We start from the raw sequence: 15,829 nt of genomic DNA on the forward strand, positions 1-15,829 counted from the left end.
AGATGTTTATCCTGATCTAGATGTCGCAGGGTGTTACGAGGCCGTTCGGGTCCTCGTCGTGTCAGTCTGGACTGTTGCAGTAGCGATACGTGTGCTATTTGTAGCGCGTCTCTACTTTATGTGATTGTTGGGAAAACCTTTCTTAAGGAACCAGAAAATCACCATGTGTTCTAGACGGCTTTTTGCTAGTTTCTCGACTTCACCGTCCCTGGCCCCTTAGTCCCACTTGTGTGTCTGGGACCAGGTGTGATCTTGACCACCCGTCATCCTCATCCCGCGTCCGCCCCCTGCCCCAGCCCGGCTGGGTCTTCCCGTGGTTTGTATTGTGGGGCCGGATTTTATCGTGGTGCAGCATGAGGTAGGGAAAGATAGGGAGCAACCTCAGTGTCCTTCAGGAGGGGACTGGTGGAACAGGCCACAGGACGGACAGCGCAGCACCACGTAGCAGTGAGAAGAGAACGGACATTTAGGTGCAGATATGGAACGAGCTCCAAAACATACTGTTAAGGGACCAAAAAGTACGCCGTGTACAGGACATACACCCCACTGTGTTTAAAGGACAAAGGATTGAAATTCACGCTCATACTTGGTAACACATTGGGCAGTTGTGGAAAGAGCAATAACAGCTTGTGGGCAGCAGCCCTTGTGGAGGGCAGCCTGGGAAGGAGATGTTGCTCTTTCCAAGGTTTGGCGCTTTGTATCCCTTGAACTCCCCATGGGATTATTTTCCCTTTTTATTTTTTCTTAAAAAGTGTCCTTGACATGGGATGCCTGGGTGGCTCAGTAGGTTAAGCGGCTGCTTTTGGCTCAGGTCATGATCCCAGCATCCGGGGATCGAGTCCCAATTCGGGCTCCTTGCTCGGCAGGGAGCCTGCTTCTCCCTCTGGCTCTGCCTGCCACTCTGCCTGCCTGTGTTCTCTCTGTCTCTGTCTCTCTCTCAGACAAATAAATAAATTAAATCTTTAAAAAAAAAAAAAAGTGTCCTTGACATTTTATTCTACATTTTCTTTAAAGTCTTATGTTGCCATTCATCCTTAATTCATTTCATCATAAAGAAAGCAGAAGTACTCAGGTGCTTGGCCTTGACAGTAGACCCCCATGTGACAGTTTTGGTCTTCTCCTTCCTTAGGATATGAGTGGGACACGAGTGTTTCCTGCCTGCTCCTGCTTCACCCTATAAGCTGTGAAGTACCCAGTAAAAGCAGTGTTCCACACTGGGCGGTTCAGGAGACGTTCACCTTGTCTGTTAAAAGAAACACCTGTGTGAAAACTTAGGACACAGATGTGTACATGCCCCTAGCCCAAGCTCTCTTCACGCCTTGTTGTTTTCTGAGTCAGTCTCCCTTTACCTTTGACTCATAACATAAAGAAGTTAAAACCAGAATCCATCAATGGTTCAAAGTTTGTGGGTGAGGTGACGAAAACGAATATTGATAAAGAACTGGGAAGGGGTAAACCACATTCCCCACTTGTGGTTCTTTTGTGTTGCAGAATTCTCACAGTGAGAGCCTCTCTGAAGTAGCCAGGGCTCTGTATCCGTGCATTGGAGGAATGCAGGAATAAAGTGTGTGTAAGCTGGTGTACGCACTAGTGTGCACTAGCTCGAACTTGTAAATGACTGAAGATGGCAATGATGTGTTAAGAATGTAAGGCTGTGTCTTTGTCATTTGTATATAAAATGCAGTGCTGGACGTACTCTTTATTTTCTGAAACTGACCTTGCCCTCTTACTGTCTATTAAATTACTCATTGCTGCTACTCTTCTTGAGGTGGAAATAAGTCCATACTAGAAAATAAATACAGCTCTGGAGGGGAAAAAGCTCAGGTTTGTTACAGAATATAACCTTTCTATCTCTATTAAAGCTCCAGATGTAGACTTTATAGCCCCCATGTGAATTATATATGGATGATGATTGTTTTAGGTTAAAACTTGGTACCTTTTCTGGATGTTTTCTCTGTTAAATTAATCCTTATGTTTCAACATAAATTGAGGCAGAACAAGTTCCCGTTTCAGCAATTCTCACTAAATTTTCTTTCAGTTTTATTTCCAACTGAATTTAATAATTGAAAGCCTCTTGTGGTTAGGAGTAGTGTTTGAGACTTCGGTAGAATCTAATTATTTTGAACTTTTAAAGCCTTAAAAAGTGAAATGTAAAGCCATAGTAAAATGTTCTGATAGCTTTCGTAGTCTATTAGCTCAGCGTTGCTTATTTTAGAGGGGACAGTATCTAAATTGAAATGTGTATTCATTATAGTTGTAATGGTCTCTTTCAACTCTTTTAAAAATCAGTTCATTTAGCTACAAAGAGAAAATAAAAAACATTTAAAAGGCTAATAAGCATAGGGCATGTGAGTCTGTTCCTGTTTCTTAACCGACGTTTACTTAAAAAAAAAAAAAAAAGTGTCCAAGCCCTGCCCATAAACTCTGTGTGCGCACACGCGTGTATTTGAGGAACTGGCGGGGGTCTGCTCATTTGTTTGCCCATTGTGAGGCTGTCCGGCACCTTTGTGGGGTTCTCTTTTTTTTGTACCAGGGTGAAGGCCCTGAATGGAGGCCTTGTGCCCTACTTGATTTGAAATCCTCACTGTTAATCTAAAGGAACCTGCGGGGCACCCAGCAGGAAGTCTGTGTGACAAGTGGAGGTCTGGGATCCGGAAGCTTCGGTGCTGGGGGCAGGGGGGGTGCAGTGAGAGTGGTAATAATCTTTTAGCCTCAGCTTTGGTCCCCCACAGCCTAATTGTTACCCTCGGCTGGCAGCCAGATTGAAGAACTACCCTTTTGGGTGTCCTGGATTGCACGTGCTCTCTGAGGCCTCACCTAACTGTTACCAGATTAAAACGTGCTTACAAAAGCATAGTACTGACTGGGCATTGTGCATTCCTTTTAGAGGTTAGATATTTTGATGGATTGTGTGTGTGTGTGTGTGTGTGTGTGTGTGTGTAGCTTTATTTAAAGGGTGGAAGGGTTGCTTGGGAAATGCAGTATTGTTGGCATGCTTTCTTACAGAGCCTGTTTAAAATCAGCACTTGCCTGGTTAAACCTAGTTTGTACAGTTTGTGTGCTTTGTAGGTCTAGCTATTGGTCCAAAGTTTTTGGCTTAAGAAGCCATGTAATTTTAAGTGTATACTGTGTGAGAAAGGGGTGGGTCAGCAGAAACTTTTTATAGGGCTTCAACTAATAAACATTAATTTTTAAAGTAAGATTTTGGGAATTTAACAGAAGTAGAACCTGTATATAATGTTTCCTTAATACTAACACTGATGGAGCAAGGGAGAGAATTCTGTTTTTAAGTGATACTTTCTATTCTTTTTTTCTCTCCACTCAGAAACTGGTTCTTCAACTTTCAGTGCCAATTAAGACATGCTATAATAAGTATTTTATATTCTGTCCTGCTGTTTGACTTTGGGTGTAAATGGTGGTAGAATGTTTAGTAGCTGAGCGTACATAGTTAAACAGCTAGAGATGGGGTACATAGTAAGTTTGGTTTGGTGTGGTATTCGGTTTATATAATAGTATTTCAGCAGAATACTGAAACCATGCAGAATACCTCCTGGAAAAGTGTTCAACAGGATTCCAGAAAGACCATGTTAATGATAAGTTTCTCATACCTCAGCAGGTTTTTTGGGGCGTGTTTTGTTTCCCTACTGCTGTTTTATTCTTTATTGTGGTTCTCTGGAAGCTGTGCCACGTGAACATATGGAATTCTATACATGAATGTTTATTGGTTTTGTAGAAACCCCAGGATACTGTGAGCTTAGTAACTATGTTGTTTTGTGGGTTATCGAGAGGACATACTAAAAGTCAGTTGTTAATAAAGTTTTCATTAATTATTTTAACATTTTTCAAGGTAATATTAAAGGCAGCTCAACCAAAATCAGAATTAAGCAGTAACACTAGTGGGTTTGCTCTGGTTTAAAAGAGAGTTTGATCATAGCTGACCTCCTTCCCCATCTTTTACTGATTGTTACCTTCCTGCAAAACTCAAATACAGTGTTTAGTTTGTATGACCTCATAATAAATTTAGTTGGTGTGTGTGTACATATATATATTCAAAATAAAAAATATGTGTTTTTACTCTTGATTCACAGATTTGTCTTTTGTTTCTACTCTCCATAAAGTGTTAAATGATAAGTATAACATGTATATGTCTGCTTAAGTGTAATACCAGTTGACAGTTTGTGATTACCCTTTCTTTTGTTTTGGTTACAACTCAATGAGATATTTATGAAGTGCTTTATATTTGTGTTTGTTCAGGACATGTCTCAGGAAGGCTATGGAACTAGGTCGCAACCTCCTTTGGCTCCTGGAAAACCTAACCATGAAGACTTGAACTTGATACAACAAGAAAGACCGTCAAGTTTACCAGTAAGACATTAATGTGCTGATTTGGAAATGTAATGAGTCAAAAATTTTTTAAAAGAACTCTTGTTTTTGTTTGTTCTACTTTATATTAAATCTTGGGGGAGAAGTTTCTAGATTTCAGATATATTTGTGATTTATTAACTTTTTTAGGGCTTTCTTCTCAAGAGCTGTGTGGTCTTGGATAAGTCTCTTTCATTTGTAGGTATCTCTTAGTCCAGTTGGAAGGCATATTCAGCGGATGGGTTTTGTGGCAAAATGTGTTTCTGTTGTACAATTGTGCTTTGCTTAGCCTTTTGCTTCCTTGGTAGTGATATGGAACAGTGGTGTCCAATGTAAGAGTTAAGTGGAATGAAATTCCCACTTGGCAAAGGATATCAATGATGAATGAGATAAAGCATCCGGTGAATGAGACAAACCATCTTGTGGGACTTTATGTCATGAGAAATCACCCAGTCCTTTTCCAACTAAAAGAAAGTATTTTCATTTAAATTTGGCAAAAGCGTCTTTTAAGCATTTTCACCAGCAAATACTGTGTGGTGATTGGGGTATATATTGATTAGAGTAGTGGCTACATTCTAGGAAATCATGTTGAGGCCCGTAAATATAGTTCATCTGTTTTTTTAATGAGCAGCCTAATTAAAATGAGGCTTTCCTTATAAACTAAAAGAATACATTTGTGCAAATAAATTTTTGTATTTATTTTCTTGTTAAAATGTTTTTGATTTGAAGAATTATTATTCTTATTCCTTAATCTTTATTTTCATTTAAGATGGGAGTTCAAGCTAGACAATGATTTTAATTCGAGTTTGAAATATTTTACATTAAGTTTTATTATATTACTGCTAAACATGTGAGAACCAGCATTTGTAATGAATGTGCTACATGACAATTGGCATGCACAGAGAACCTGTGTTTAAGTTATGTGTAGCCTTAGAGAAGAAGGTAAGTCATGGTTACAGGGTGTCTAGTATCTTCGAAGCTGATGCACATGTTTTTGACATCCTGATTTTTTAGCTTTTATTTCTGTGGTGAGTGAATTTATTGCGGTATTTTGTAGTCACCTTGGAGTATTTATTATCTAGTTACTTGATTTTTGAAGGAATGAAAGAGGTGATGGATTCTGCGTTTTGTGCTCTTTTTTCTTTAGCACACAATTCATAGCTTGGTAAGCGTGTAGTGTGTGTGTGTGTGTGTGTGTGCGTGCACACGCACAGCGTGCAGGTGAGCACTGTTGATATGTGTAACATTTGCCAAGTATTTGGAAATTGGCTTATGGTTTTAGGAAATTTAAATGGACTCGCGGGAAGCAGATGGACAATGAATTCCACTTTTTTTCCCTACCAGATTTCTGTTGTTCTCAGAGTAACCCAACTTTGTAGATGTGCCTTTGGCTGGTGAAGTGGACTGTTACACATGTGGAAACATTTGTTATAAACTGGTAGACTTTTTTATGTAGCCTCAGAACAGTTTGTGGTGTGCTGCTTTCCTCATGTGCACTTGACCTTTGGAGTCCCTCACTAGGCTCTCCTTCTTCTCAGGCCCTGAAATGGGCGGTTGATACTCAGCTAGCTACGGCACAGTTAGGGAAGGAGTGAAATACGGTTGTCCCAGAAAACTGAAGAGTTCTGCTCTGGGATGGTGCTTTTTAAGTTAATTATGAAAAGGGGGCTAAAAGCATCTTAGGAAGTGAGCTGATATATTCATCAATAGTTTATGTTTTTCTGAATTGTTGTGTTTGTGTACATGTAATGGCTTGCTTTCTTCCTTACTCTTTACCATGCCTAATTCCCCAGAGGATCGAAAGTTGTTCATCACATAAATTTTCTTAGGAGCTAATAAAAAAAAAAAAATGCCCCAGTTGGTGTTTTCTTTCTGTTTTTGTAGCTCTCGCAGGTAAATAAGATGCTGATTGACTCAGGAACATTTCAATATTTTTTTAGAGAGCAAAATTTCCAGGTTTGGGGGTGAGTATATGGACATACCAGTTACTGAGCAAAGAACAAACCGATCTGGCTGTCCCTGTTGCTAATCTGTGAAGGTGAAAATTGGCTTTATTTACATGAATTTTAGCAAGACGCTTTTCTTTCAACAGGCTTCATTTGTGTAGAAAGTTCTGTACAGGGTTTACTGATACATTTTGAGCTATGTGGATGCTGCATCGATGTGTTTGGTGTTATAGACAAGGTCATCACAGTTTGCGGGGGACATTTGTTGGTATTCTACTTGACTCTAGTGTCCGGATGTTTTTAGTGTTACTTCTATTAAATATTTTAGTTCTCCAACTTGGCTAAGTTGGAGATAAAGATATGGCTAAGATACCATAAAACTGTATCATATCTGAATTTCCTGTTGGGTAGTTTGTAGAGTTATGCTGCATTTTTTAATTCAAGTGTCAATAATGTAAATTTTGTCTTCTTACTTAAAGATAATCCATCATATTTGTAACCTCTAGTTTTTATCTTGGAGTAAGGAAACTGTGGGTGTTACCTTTACATTCTAGAAAATGTGGTATAGTGATACTAATGTATGATTATTCTTTAGAGTATATGTGACTGTGAAGAAGGAAGCTTCTCTAATAATTATTTTTTAATCATTTTGATTTTATTGAGTTAGGTTTTATAATAATTTCTTTACGTGTGATATTTTCTTTAGCATATTTGTTACATGGTTAAATTTCTGTCACAAGAAATCAAGATATTTCCAATGTCTTTATGCTTGATTTATAAAGTGACCTCTCAGTAAGTTGTCCACTCACCGTTGTTTGAGCTGGTGTCTCTCTGTATTTGCATGTCATCAAATTCTTGATGATCTTCAGTAACTAAAGCAGTTATGTTCCAGCTGACTTAGATCTTCAGATGATCCACAGTAAAGCAAATAACTGATAAATTAATATTTGTCCTCTTGTTGTCTTGGGGCCATGGCCAGTGATATTTACTTATCACTTAATTTACTCTGATCCAAGCTTAGAACAGATCTTTCTTAATAATGTCTACTGATTGCTATGCTTCTTAATCATACAGCTTTTCCCACATTGAGACACTTTAGCTTACATACTCCTTATGCTATAATTTTTAGCAAATCTTAGCATATAGCAGATATTAAAAGTAGCTTGAAGAACTCTATCTCCTGGGAATAGTATTACTTAAAATTCAAGCACATTCTGTATTTTTTCCTACCTCTATTATTGATATGAAATGAAGCCAGCATTTAAGCAAAATACACTGTGGAGAGTCCCCCCCCCAAAAAAAGCTATAACTTATTAGCTCTTTATCTTAAAAACATTGAGTATATCTCAATTGCTATTTTAAGATAACTCCCCAAATATTATTTAATATACTTTTTTGTTGGATCTTTTCATATATTTTCATTGCTTGTGCCATTACTGTTTATCTTATTACACTTATTTTTATAGCTGTCTTGACTCCCCTATTAGATGAGGATCTTTTCAGAATATTTATTATGTCTTGTTCAGTATTTTCCTAATAGATTTTATGTAAAATCTTTTTTTTTATTTTAAATTTTTCATTTATTTATTTGACAGAGGGATCACAAGTAGGCGGAGGTGGGGGGGGCGGGCAGGCCCCCAGCTGAGCAGAGCCCCCAATGTGGGGCTCAATCCCAGGACCCTGAGATCATGACCCAAGCTGAAGGCAGAGACAACCCACTGAGCCACTCAGCTGCCCCTATGTAAAAACTTTTAAACACATTCTTCCTCTAGTATCAGACTCTTTTTTTGTTGCTGAAGGGCTTTTTTTCCAAGGTGTTGATGTGATAGCAGTAGAGAGCCCATGTTCTCCAAAGCTTCTGATACTAGAGGAGTATATGAGTGAGTGATCTGTATTAGCAAAGTGGGGTTTTTATCCAAACCATTTTTTCTTATTATAAAATGACATTTGAATTTTACCTAGTAGCCTTAAGCTTCCATAGAAGAAGTGTGGGCACTTTCGGATAATTAAGCTAAAAATAGTGTGAAAAACATATCTTTTCTTAGTAGCATGAAAACATTCTTTTCATTGTAAAAATAAATAAATTGACAGGAACAATAATCCCAATTTCAGTAAATATGGCATGGGTATGTTGTTAATAAAATATTTATAAAGATGTATACAAGGAAGTAAACAAACAAAAGGTTTGATTTTCTTCCTTGATAAAGCACACGGTGCTTTGTCCTCCAGGGATCTGAAGAGCCCTTCATTTTCCTTAGGTTACAGCAAATCTGTTTCATTCTTCTAAGAGGCCAGCCACTGTGTGGGTTTCAGGCAGCAGGTCCACTATTCTTTTTACCTAAGATACGGAATACCATCAGTCACATCCTAATAGCTCATCGGGTCTTCTGACCCTTTCTTCTTTAAATAGGAAATATCTAAAGAGATCGACATTAAAAGGGATTTTATCTTTTAGAGTTTAGTAAAAAACAAACAAACAAAAAAACCCCCTATGTTGTGTAGAATAATGCTTATGGTACTTCTGTTTAGTTTGCAGTTAGAAGGGAATATTGAGGTTTAGATAAAAAACGTTTTTTGGCCTTTCATGAAAGAAGGGAGGTAGTAAATGCTGGTTGTTCTTTGAAACAGAGGGTGTTAAACAGGATATTGGAAGCCTGAAAGTGGGTGGTTGGAGACCTGGTATTACCAAGAATATTCTTTGGGGGTTAAGTGTTAGCAACAGAGCCTACAATGATTTGGCTTTCCTGAAAAAGAATACTCTGTGTGTGTTTGTTTTTTAAATCTTTAATGACACTTATGTTGGATAGTAGTAAAAGATCATGTACTTTGGAAGCATATATGAATATTGATGATATGTTAATGGGGACATTTTAAGTGCATGGATTTGATAATGTAGTTCCTGTGAACAGTTGGAAACTATTGGAAAAAGCTAGGTGAAGCATTTTTAACTGGATTTTGTTTTTTATTAAATTTACAACCCAACTAAAAGTACAAATTGTTATAATGATCTCAACCTGTCAGGTGGCAGGTTTTCGCAAAAGTTGAAATCTGGCAGCTAAGAATTAGATATATGGCTGCTGAATGAACTCTTCCAAAATTATTTTATTTGTATCTGGAACTCGATTTAGATGGTTTTCAGTAAAAGGTTAAGAATGTAGCTGTCTTCTGTTGTTTGAGCCTTCTCAAAGCATTCTGAACATTTAAAAAATTGTAAGTTAATAAAAGAGAAACCTAATCTGTTGTCAGCATTGATAATTCTTGCATGCAGCTGACGACATGAGCTGTTTACGAGTGTTCTCTAAATGTTCATAGAGCACGTTGAGTCTGGGAGTTCCGAACATTGTAGAGAGGGAGCAGGAGGCTCTCTGAAGGCTGGTGCCTTGTCAGATGGAGCATCTACAGATCCTGTTAATTGGGGGCATAGTTTCGAAACTGAAAGTGTAGAGACATTTTGATATCGTGGTAAAGTTTTTTTTTTTTTTTTAAGATTTTATTTATTTATTTGACACAGAGAGAGATCACAAGTAAGAGAGAGTGGCAGAGAGAGAGGAAAGGAAGCAGGCTCCTTGCCTAGCAGAGAGCCCGATGTGGGGCTCGATCCCAGGACCCTGGGATCATGACCTGAGCCGAAGGCAGAGGCTTTAACCTACTGAGCCACCCAGGCGCCCCTCTTGGTAAAGTTTTAAATGGAACACATAATAGTTGGGTTTTTTACCTAGGTTTTACCATGTTCCCAAATGTAATTCTAGTAACTGGTCTGCTCCATGTGGAGACATCAGGGTTTTTGGGTTCAAGGTTGAGAGAAATATGTGAAGACCTTACTTGAAAGTCCGAATTTAGGAAAAGTGATAGTAACTTTGACAAATGTTCTTTTCTAACATGGATTATTTCTTTAAGATGTGATGTTCTATAATTTTATCCCCTAGAGTATTTTTGTGATACTGGTAGTCATTTCGAAAATAGAGGATAATTCTTCAACTTGAACAAGGTAAGAAGTAGTAGGAAGTGGGAAAGTAGGTTTCTCCTTTTAAAATAATCTTCTACTTAAATGTTTGTTCTGTAAATGAATTCTCAATAAAACCTCACCAGTTTGGATTTCGTCCAGGTAAAAGCAGGCTAAATATATGGAAAGTTTGAATAAATTAATATTTAAAAAGAACTGGAGTTTGCTTTTAAATAACTAAAGTGTTTGTGTGCAAAGTGTTTCTAAATTGAGCTCTTCAGTCCTGTTGAAATAAATGGATAATTCTAAATTTATTATAGCTGAGATATTTGCTTAGTGGCAATACGTTATTTTTAAAAATTCGTTTAACTTTTAAAAACATTTTAACTAAGCATACCCCCTGCAAACTTTTTCACATAATATTCTGAGGATTGCCATTTAAAATATGGGGGAAATGAATTTCAACCCATTTTATGGGACTGTCAATTCTAAAATAATTAATGAAGGAGTACTATAAAAAATAGACACTGGACAAAATTGGAGATGAAGAGAGGCTGAAACATAACTGATTTGCAGGATATTGGTTTTGATAATAGAAGGATAACTATGATCTATAGTTGATAAATGAGGCTCATTAAGTAAGGGATGAAAAATGCAGATATTCCTGGCTGATAGAAAAGTCAGATTGTGCCATAACGAATTGGGGATGGGAAGGTTTCACACCAGCTTGCAGCTCTGCAGATGAGCTGCGTGAGGCTCTGGAGCCTTCTCTGTGGCCCCACAGGCTGGGCGCGTGCAGCTCCTGGGTCTGCCTGCCTACAGCCCCAGAACCATGCCTGGACCCCCGGCCTCTCCCAAGCAGGAGCGGTCTGCGCGCACAAAGGGGAGAACAGTAGCATTTGTCTTGAGTATAAAGCACAGAAATCAGCGTGTGAGAAATTCTCGCATGGGGCCTTGGGTAGGAGAGTCTGTCAAGCAGTGTGGCTCCTTCAGGTTTTAATTTTAAATTTTTATGCTAGCACGACAAAACGACTGCTGCTCAGAGGTACCTTTTCTCATTCGAACCTGCTGTTTCTACAAAAGGCAGTTCTTGGCATGTTGAGCTAGAAAACCTTCCTCCTTTCTTGTGGGTGCCCCTCCTGTTCACTGGTATCTGGAGAGGTCAGTGGGCTTCCCCACACCCCGAATACGTAGGCATGGCCATTGAAAGGGACTGAGTACGTTTTACTTTGTGGTGCCCAAGGTAGGTGGGAAATAGATTTTACTTTACGAATTTCCACTTTGTAGGTAACCGAAGCCAGACGTCTCGCTTATGTAATAAGGGATACATAACCAGTAGGAGCTCATAGTAACATGTGTGGACTGGTTAATGGCTTTTATTTTTCTTTTGGACTACAAGTAACTATTTTTAATATTTACTGCCAGTTTAGGAGATGAAATAAATATATGTAGAGAGGAAAGTTTTTTATTCTTCCCTCACAATATAGGATTTTTTGAAGTGTCTCTCTTTCTCATCTTTTTCTTTTGCCTTCTCTAAATTGTTGTAAAATAACTGAATGCTCTTGTTTTCCTTTGTTTGGGTCAAGAAATTTTAGCTGAAAATTGTTACTGTGTGAAAGAAGATTATTGACTCAACAAGCCTTCAATTTTCCGTGAATAACACTCCCACCCCCTAGCTTCAGGAACATGCCGTGCATGCATTCTATTTTAAAATACAGACTGTAATTTAAAACAGGCAGTTTGATGCCCCACTGAACTTTGTTTAAGCCTGGAATAAAAGAGGGGAGAAAAAGCTTTAAGCTACAAAAAAGTGACTAAGCTTTCTCAACCACTTTTCTTCATAATGCATTCTATTTAAGAAAAAAAAAGGTGCCAGGTACTATTGTTGTCTCTTTCCACAGGACCTAAATTTTATCCAATGTTAAATTGTGGTGTGTGCGTCTTTTCACTTTATTTCATTATCAGGCTACCATTTGAATTGTTCGGAGGAGTAGTCGTGTATAGCGGAATGTGTGCGCCTACATGTGTGTGTTCTGTCCGTGTTCAGTGCATGTGAGAACATTCTGAAATTAAGTACATAATTTTTAGCGTTCCCTTACTGATAGAGATCTCATTTTCTAGAGTTCTCTTTACTTAAATAGTACCTACTTATTAGACTAGAATGATAGTAAATAATATTATGGTTAAATGTCTGTGTATCAGATCATTATAAAAATGATTAGCTGGAAGTAGTTTATCTCACCCCCCCCCCTTTTTTTTTTCTTCTCACAAAAAGAAAATGAGCAGTTTAGGATGACCTGTATGGAAGGAATGATGACTTTATTCTGAGAAAGTAATATTTTTTAACCTGGACCCCTGTGCTGCTGAAGCTGATGAAGGCGAAGAGGCTTAAGTCTTAGCTAGGATTCTGGCTCCTGTTACTCTTCACTAATGGCTCCTATATGGCTCCAGTAATGGTCTCCCTCCCATTTTTGGGTACCATTTACTTTTGAACGTATTTAGGGATTTGGAGCTAACCGATTGTGTCCCTAGCTTTATTATTCAGGTCATAGGAGAGCCAAGGGGCTTCTTGTGGACAAACTACAACATCTCAGAGACTGCGGAGGTCTCGCTCTCCCTGCTGTGGGATCAGTGTGGCAATCTGTCTTTGAGTATAGGGGGTTTCCAGAGAAGGAGAAAAGTTCATGGGAGAAGTTGAGAAGTACATACACCTGGCGTCTTTATGATCACCTGGTAGGGTAGGAGGAAGGAACAAGAAGCAAAGAAGCTTCAGGGCAATGCACAGTCTGCTGCCTTTTCCCACTAGATGAGTGGGAACCTGGTGGGGACGGCTCTCTGAACCAGGAATTGGTTTTAATTTCATGACTGTGGAAGGAGGACCCTCCTGGTCTCTCTGAGGCCTCCACTTGATGTCCGATGCCCCAGGTTTACGTTTGGGCACTAGAAAGTAACTGAGCAAACACTGTGCACTTTTTAGACTGAGATTTACTGCGAACGGAAACGTTAGCGACCCAGCATTTGTTCTTGATGAGCCCAAGTCACTTTCATGAACCATGTCCCCTGCATTTCTGCCTTTTTGTGTTTTCTTTTCCTCCTTCATTCTTCCCTCCCTTTCTACCTTCCTTCCTGTCTTTGGGGCTCCCTGGTTTGATCTGGGTAGCGTGGTATGTTACAAGTCTTAACTTTTGCTTGTGATTTTATTCCTCTCTCTGTCAGAGCACAGAATGGTGTCTGCTGGGCCAGTGGCACACAGCTATGCCTGATCCACAGGTAGATGTCTTCTCTGGAAGTAGGCCAGAATGAGTGAGCACAGCAGGTCCCGCCCCTCTCTGAGACTTACACCCCGATACTGATCCTTTCTTGTTTTGTTTTTTTTTTTTCCCCCAGAATTTCTCATGTAAGTAGGGTCTTCATCCGTCTCATGGGTATGGGTAGTGAGAAGTGCAGTGATTCCGTTAATACCTTCTAATGACCCTAGAAGTATGTGGTTGTTTTTTTGTAATTACCTGTCTCTGTATCAGGAGGAAATTTGGCTTCGAAATAATAATAATTAGGTATAATAATTTATTGGACACCATTTTTAAAAGTCTGGTTTTATATAAGTAAAAATTTCAGTTAACTAACACTGGAAATTGCTGGTAAAAGGAGAAGAGCTGTGCCCAGAGTAAGTGTCTTCATGAATATCATGGGTGTGAATTACATGAACTTTAAAGTTGTGCACTTCCTGACATCTGTTTTGTCCACTCAAAGCCAGATCGCACCCCATTTCTTCTATTTTGAAAGTCTGGTACTTTCACGTTACCAAGACAAGTGAATTATTCCCTGCCTTTTATTTATGCAAAGCCTTTATTTTCAAAATGCCTTTATTACCACTGGAGGCAGAGAGACAACTTTAGAGGCTGGTGTATTATCTCACTAATGGGGGTGAGTCAGATTATTAAAAAGTGTTGGCAGTGAGCATGCAGAGGGAGAAAACTGTTGAAATAAAGGGAGGGATGAATGATAGACGCTTTTAAGGTTTTTAAGCTGAGCAGCCAGGAGATGTGTGTTGGTATTGACGACAAACTCAGAGAAATGGTGGTGGGAATTGGTTTAGGGAGAAGAGACTACCCAGAGATTTTATGAGATTAAAAAGCAAGTCCTGAATAAATTTGCTCGAATTCTCCAACGCCTAAAAGAAAGCATTTCATCTTTGCTACCAATGCCTTATTTTTCTGTATAGTTCTTTATATAAGAGATAAAACATTGCCATAAATAGGAACCGATGTTGAAAGAGTGATAGCAGTGGCTATAACTTTACATTTCATGTGAATTCTTGGAGATGATTTGAAGAATATTGGAGCAGAGTTTGCATAAACAGCTCAGCAGATCGTACCAGAGTGTTTCTAACTCTAACATGGAGTAAGACAAGAGTGCAATCTCAAAAATAAATGAAACTAGATACAATTCAACTAGGATTCATGGCTGGTCCCATTGACCTTGCTTTTAGGCTAGTCCAGTATGTTTATGTCCTAGTCTATTCCTTTCCTTGGGTAGGGACAGGTTACTTCATGTTGCTTTTGTCTAGCTTACTTCCGAATGATGGAGACTTTGTTCTTCCTGTTGGAGTTCATTTTGGAGGAACATTCCTTCGTTTCATTTATCTCATTATGATTTCTCCTTTTCTAACACTCCTTTTGAGTATGTGCTTTGGTGAGCCTAGTACACAGACATAATGTTTTTGCTTATTTGTTTTTCTCTTTTGTGGGTCTGTGGCTGTGGGAGGGGGCTGGGGAACTTAGTTTTCACGTGCTATTTTTGAAAGATGTTCTCTTTTATTTTGTAGAAATGGTTAGCCCTTTGACTACCTTGAGTTTCTGTGATACATTTAAATCCAAGCAGAGGAAATAGGGCCCTAGGGAGATTACCATGAACCCCGAACAGTTTTCTCTTATTTTTTGTTTTTTGTTTGTTTTTGTTTTTTAAATCAAACCCCTTCCTACTTTTCTTTTTTCAGTGTGTAAAGCACTGTCATTTCGCTTCCTACATAAAGAGCAACAATTTAATATTAATGAGTTATTAAAATGTGTGTATTTTTACGTAATTTGATTCAGATTTTTTTGAAGCTCTAATTCCCAGATGTGAAAATAAAGAATCCACAAGGGCAGGAAACTTGACTCAAGGTGCCAGCAGTGGTGGAGTCCCAGCAAATGTGTGGTTCCTTCCGTTACTGCGGCGGTCTCCCTGCCACTGCTCCAAAAGACACCTGCGTGTCCTCCAACCTCAGGTGTCAATCCGAAGACCTTCTCTCTTTTAAATACTGTTTTGCCAACTTTGATTAAAATCCTGAGTGTCCTTGAGTAAATAGGAATATGTTCAAATTTTCCCAAGTGTTTTTGCATTTTCGTAGTTACATTTATGCTTTTCCTTAGCTGGCGTGCCTAAATGTTGACATCCTCGAGGAAGGCACAAGATTTCACTTTACGCAGAAAAATTCAGTTACATTTAGCAGTCGTTTATTGATTGCCTCCTATGTTTAAGATTTTATGTTAGATGTAGGAATCACATAAAAAACTGGGATTAGCTTATTATTAGTGTT

General features: G+C 38.7%; 1 protein-coding gene across 7 annotated transcripts in view; it reads left to right on the forward strand.

Moving 5' to 3' along the window:
• ARID1B (AT-rich interaction domain 1B) overlaps window positions 1-15,829 on the forward strand; it is a 429,044-nt gene that overhangs the window by 146,936 nt on the left and 266,279 nt on the right. For all 7 annotated transcript variants that reach the window (XM_032836429.1, XM_032836425.1, XM_032836428.1 and 4 more), the window contains exon 4: window positions 4,255-4,365. In XM_032836429.1, coding sequence (XP_032692320.1) covers window positions 4,255-4,365 — 111 coding nt within the window. The remainder of the gene's footprint in view (window positions 1-4,254; window positions 4,366-15,829) is intronic.

This window comes from Lontra canadensis, unplaced genomic scaffold (assembly GCF_010015895.1).
Source record: "Lontra canadensis isolate GAN:19392208 unplaced genomic scaffold, GSC_riverotter_1.0 scaffold92, whole genome shotgun sequence".
NCBI lineage: Eukaryota > Metazoa > Chordata > Mammalia > Carnivora > Mustelidae > Lontra > Lontra canadensis.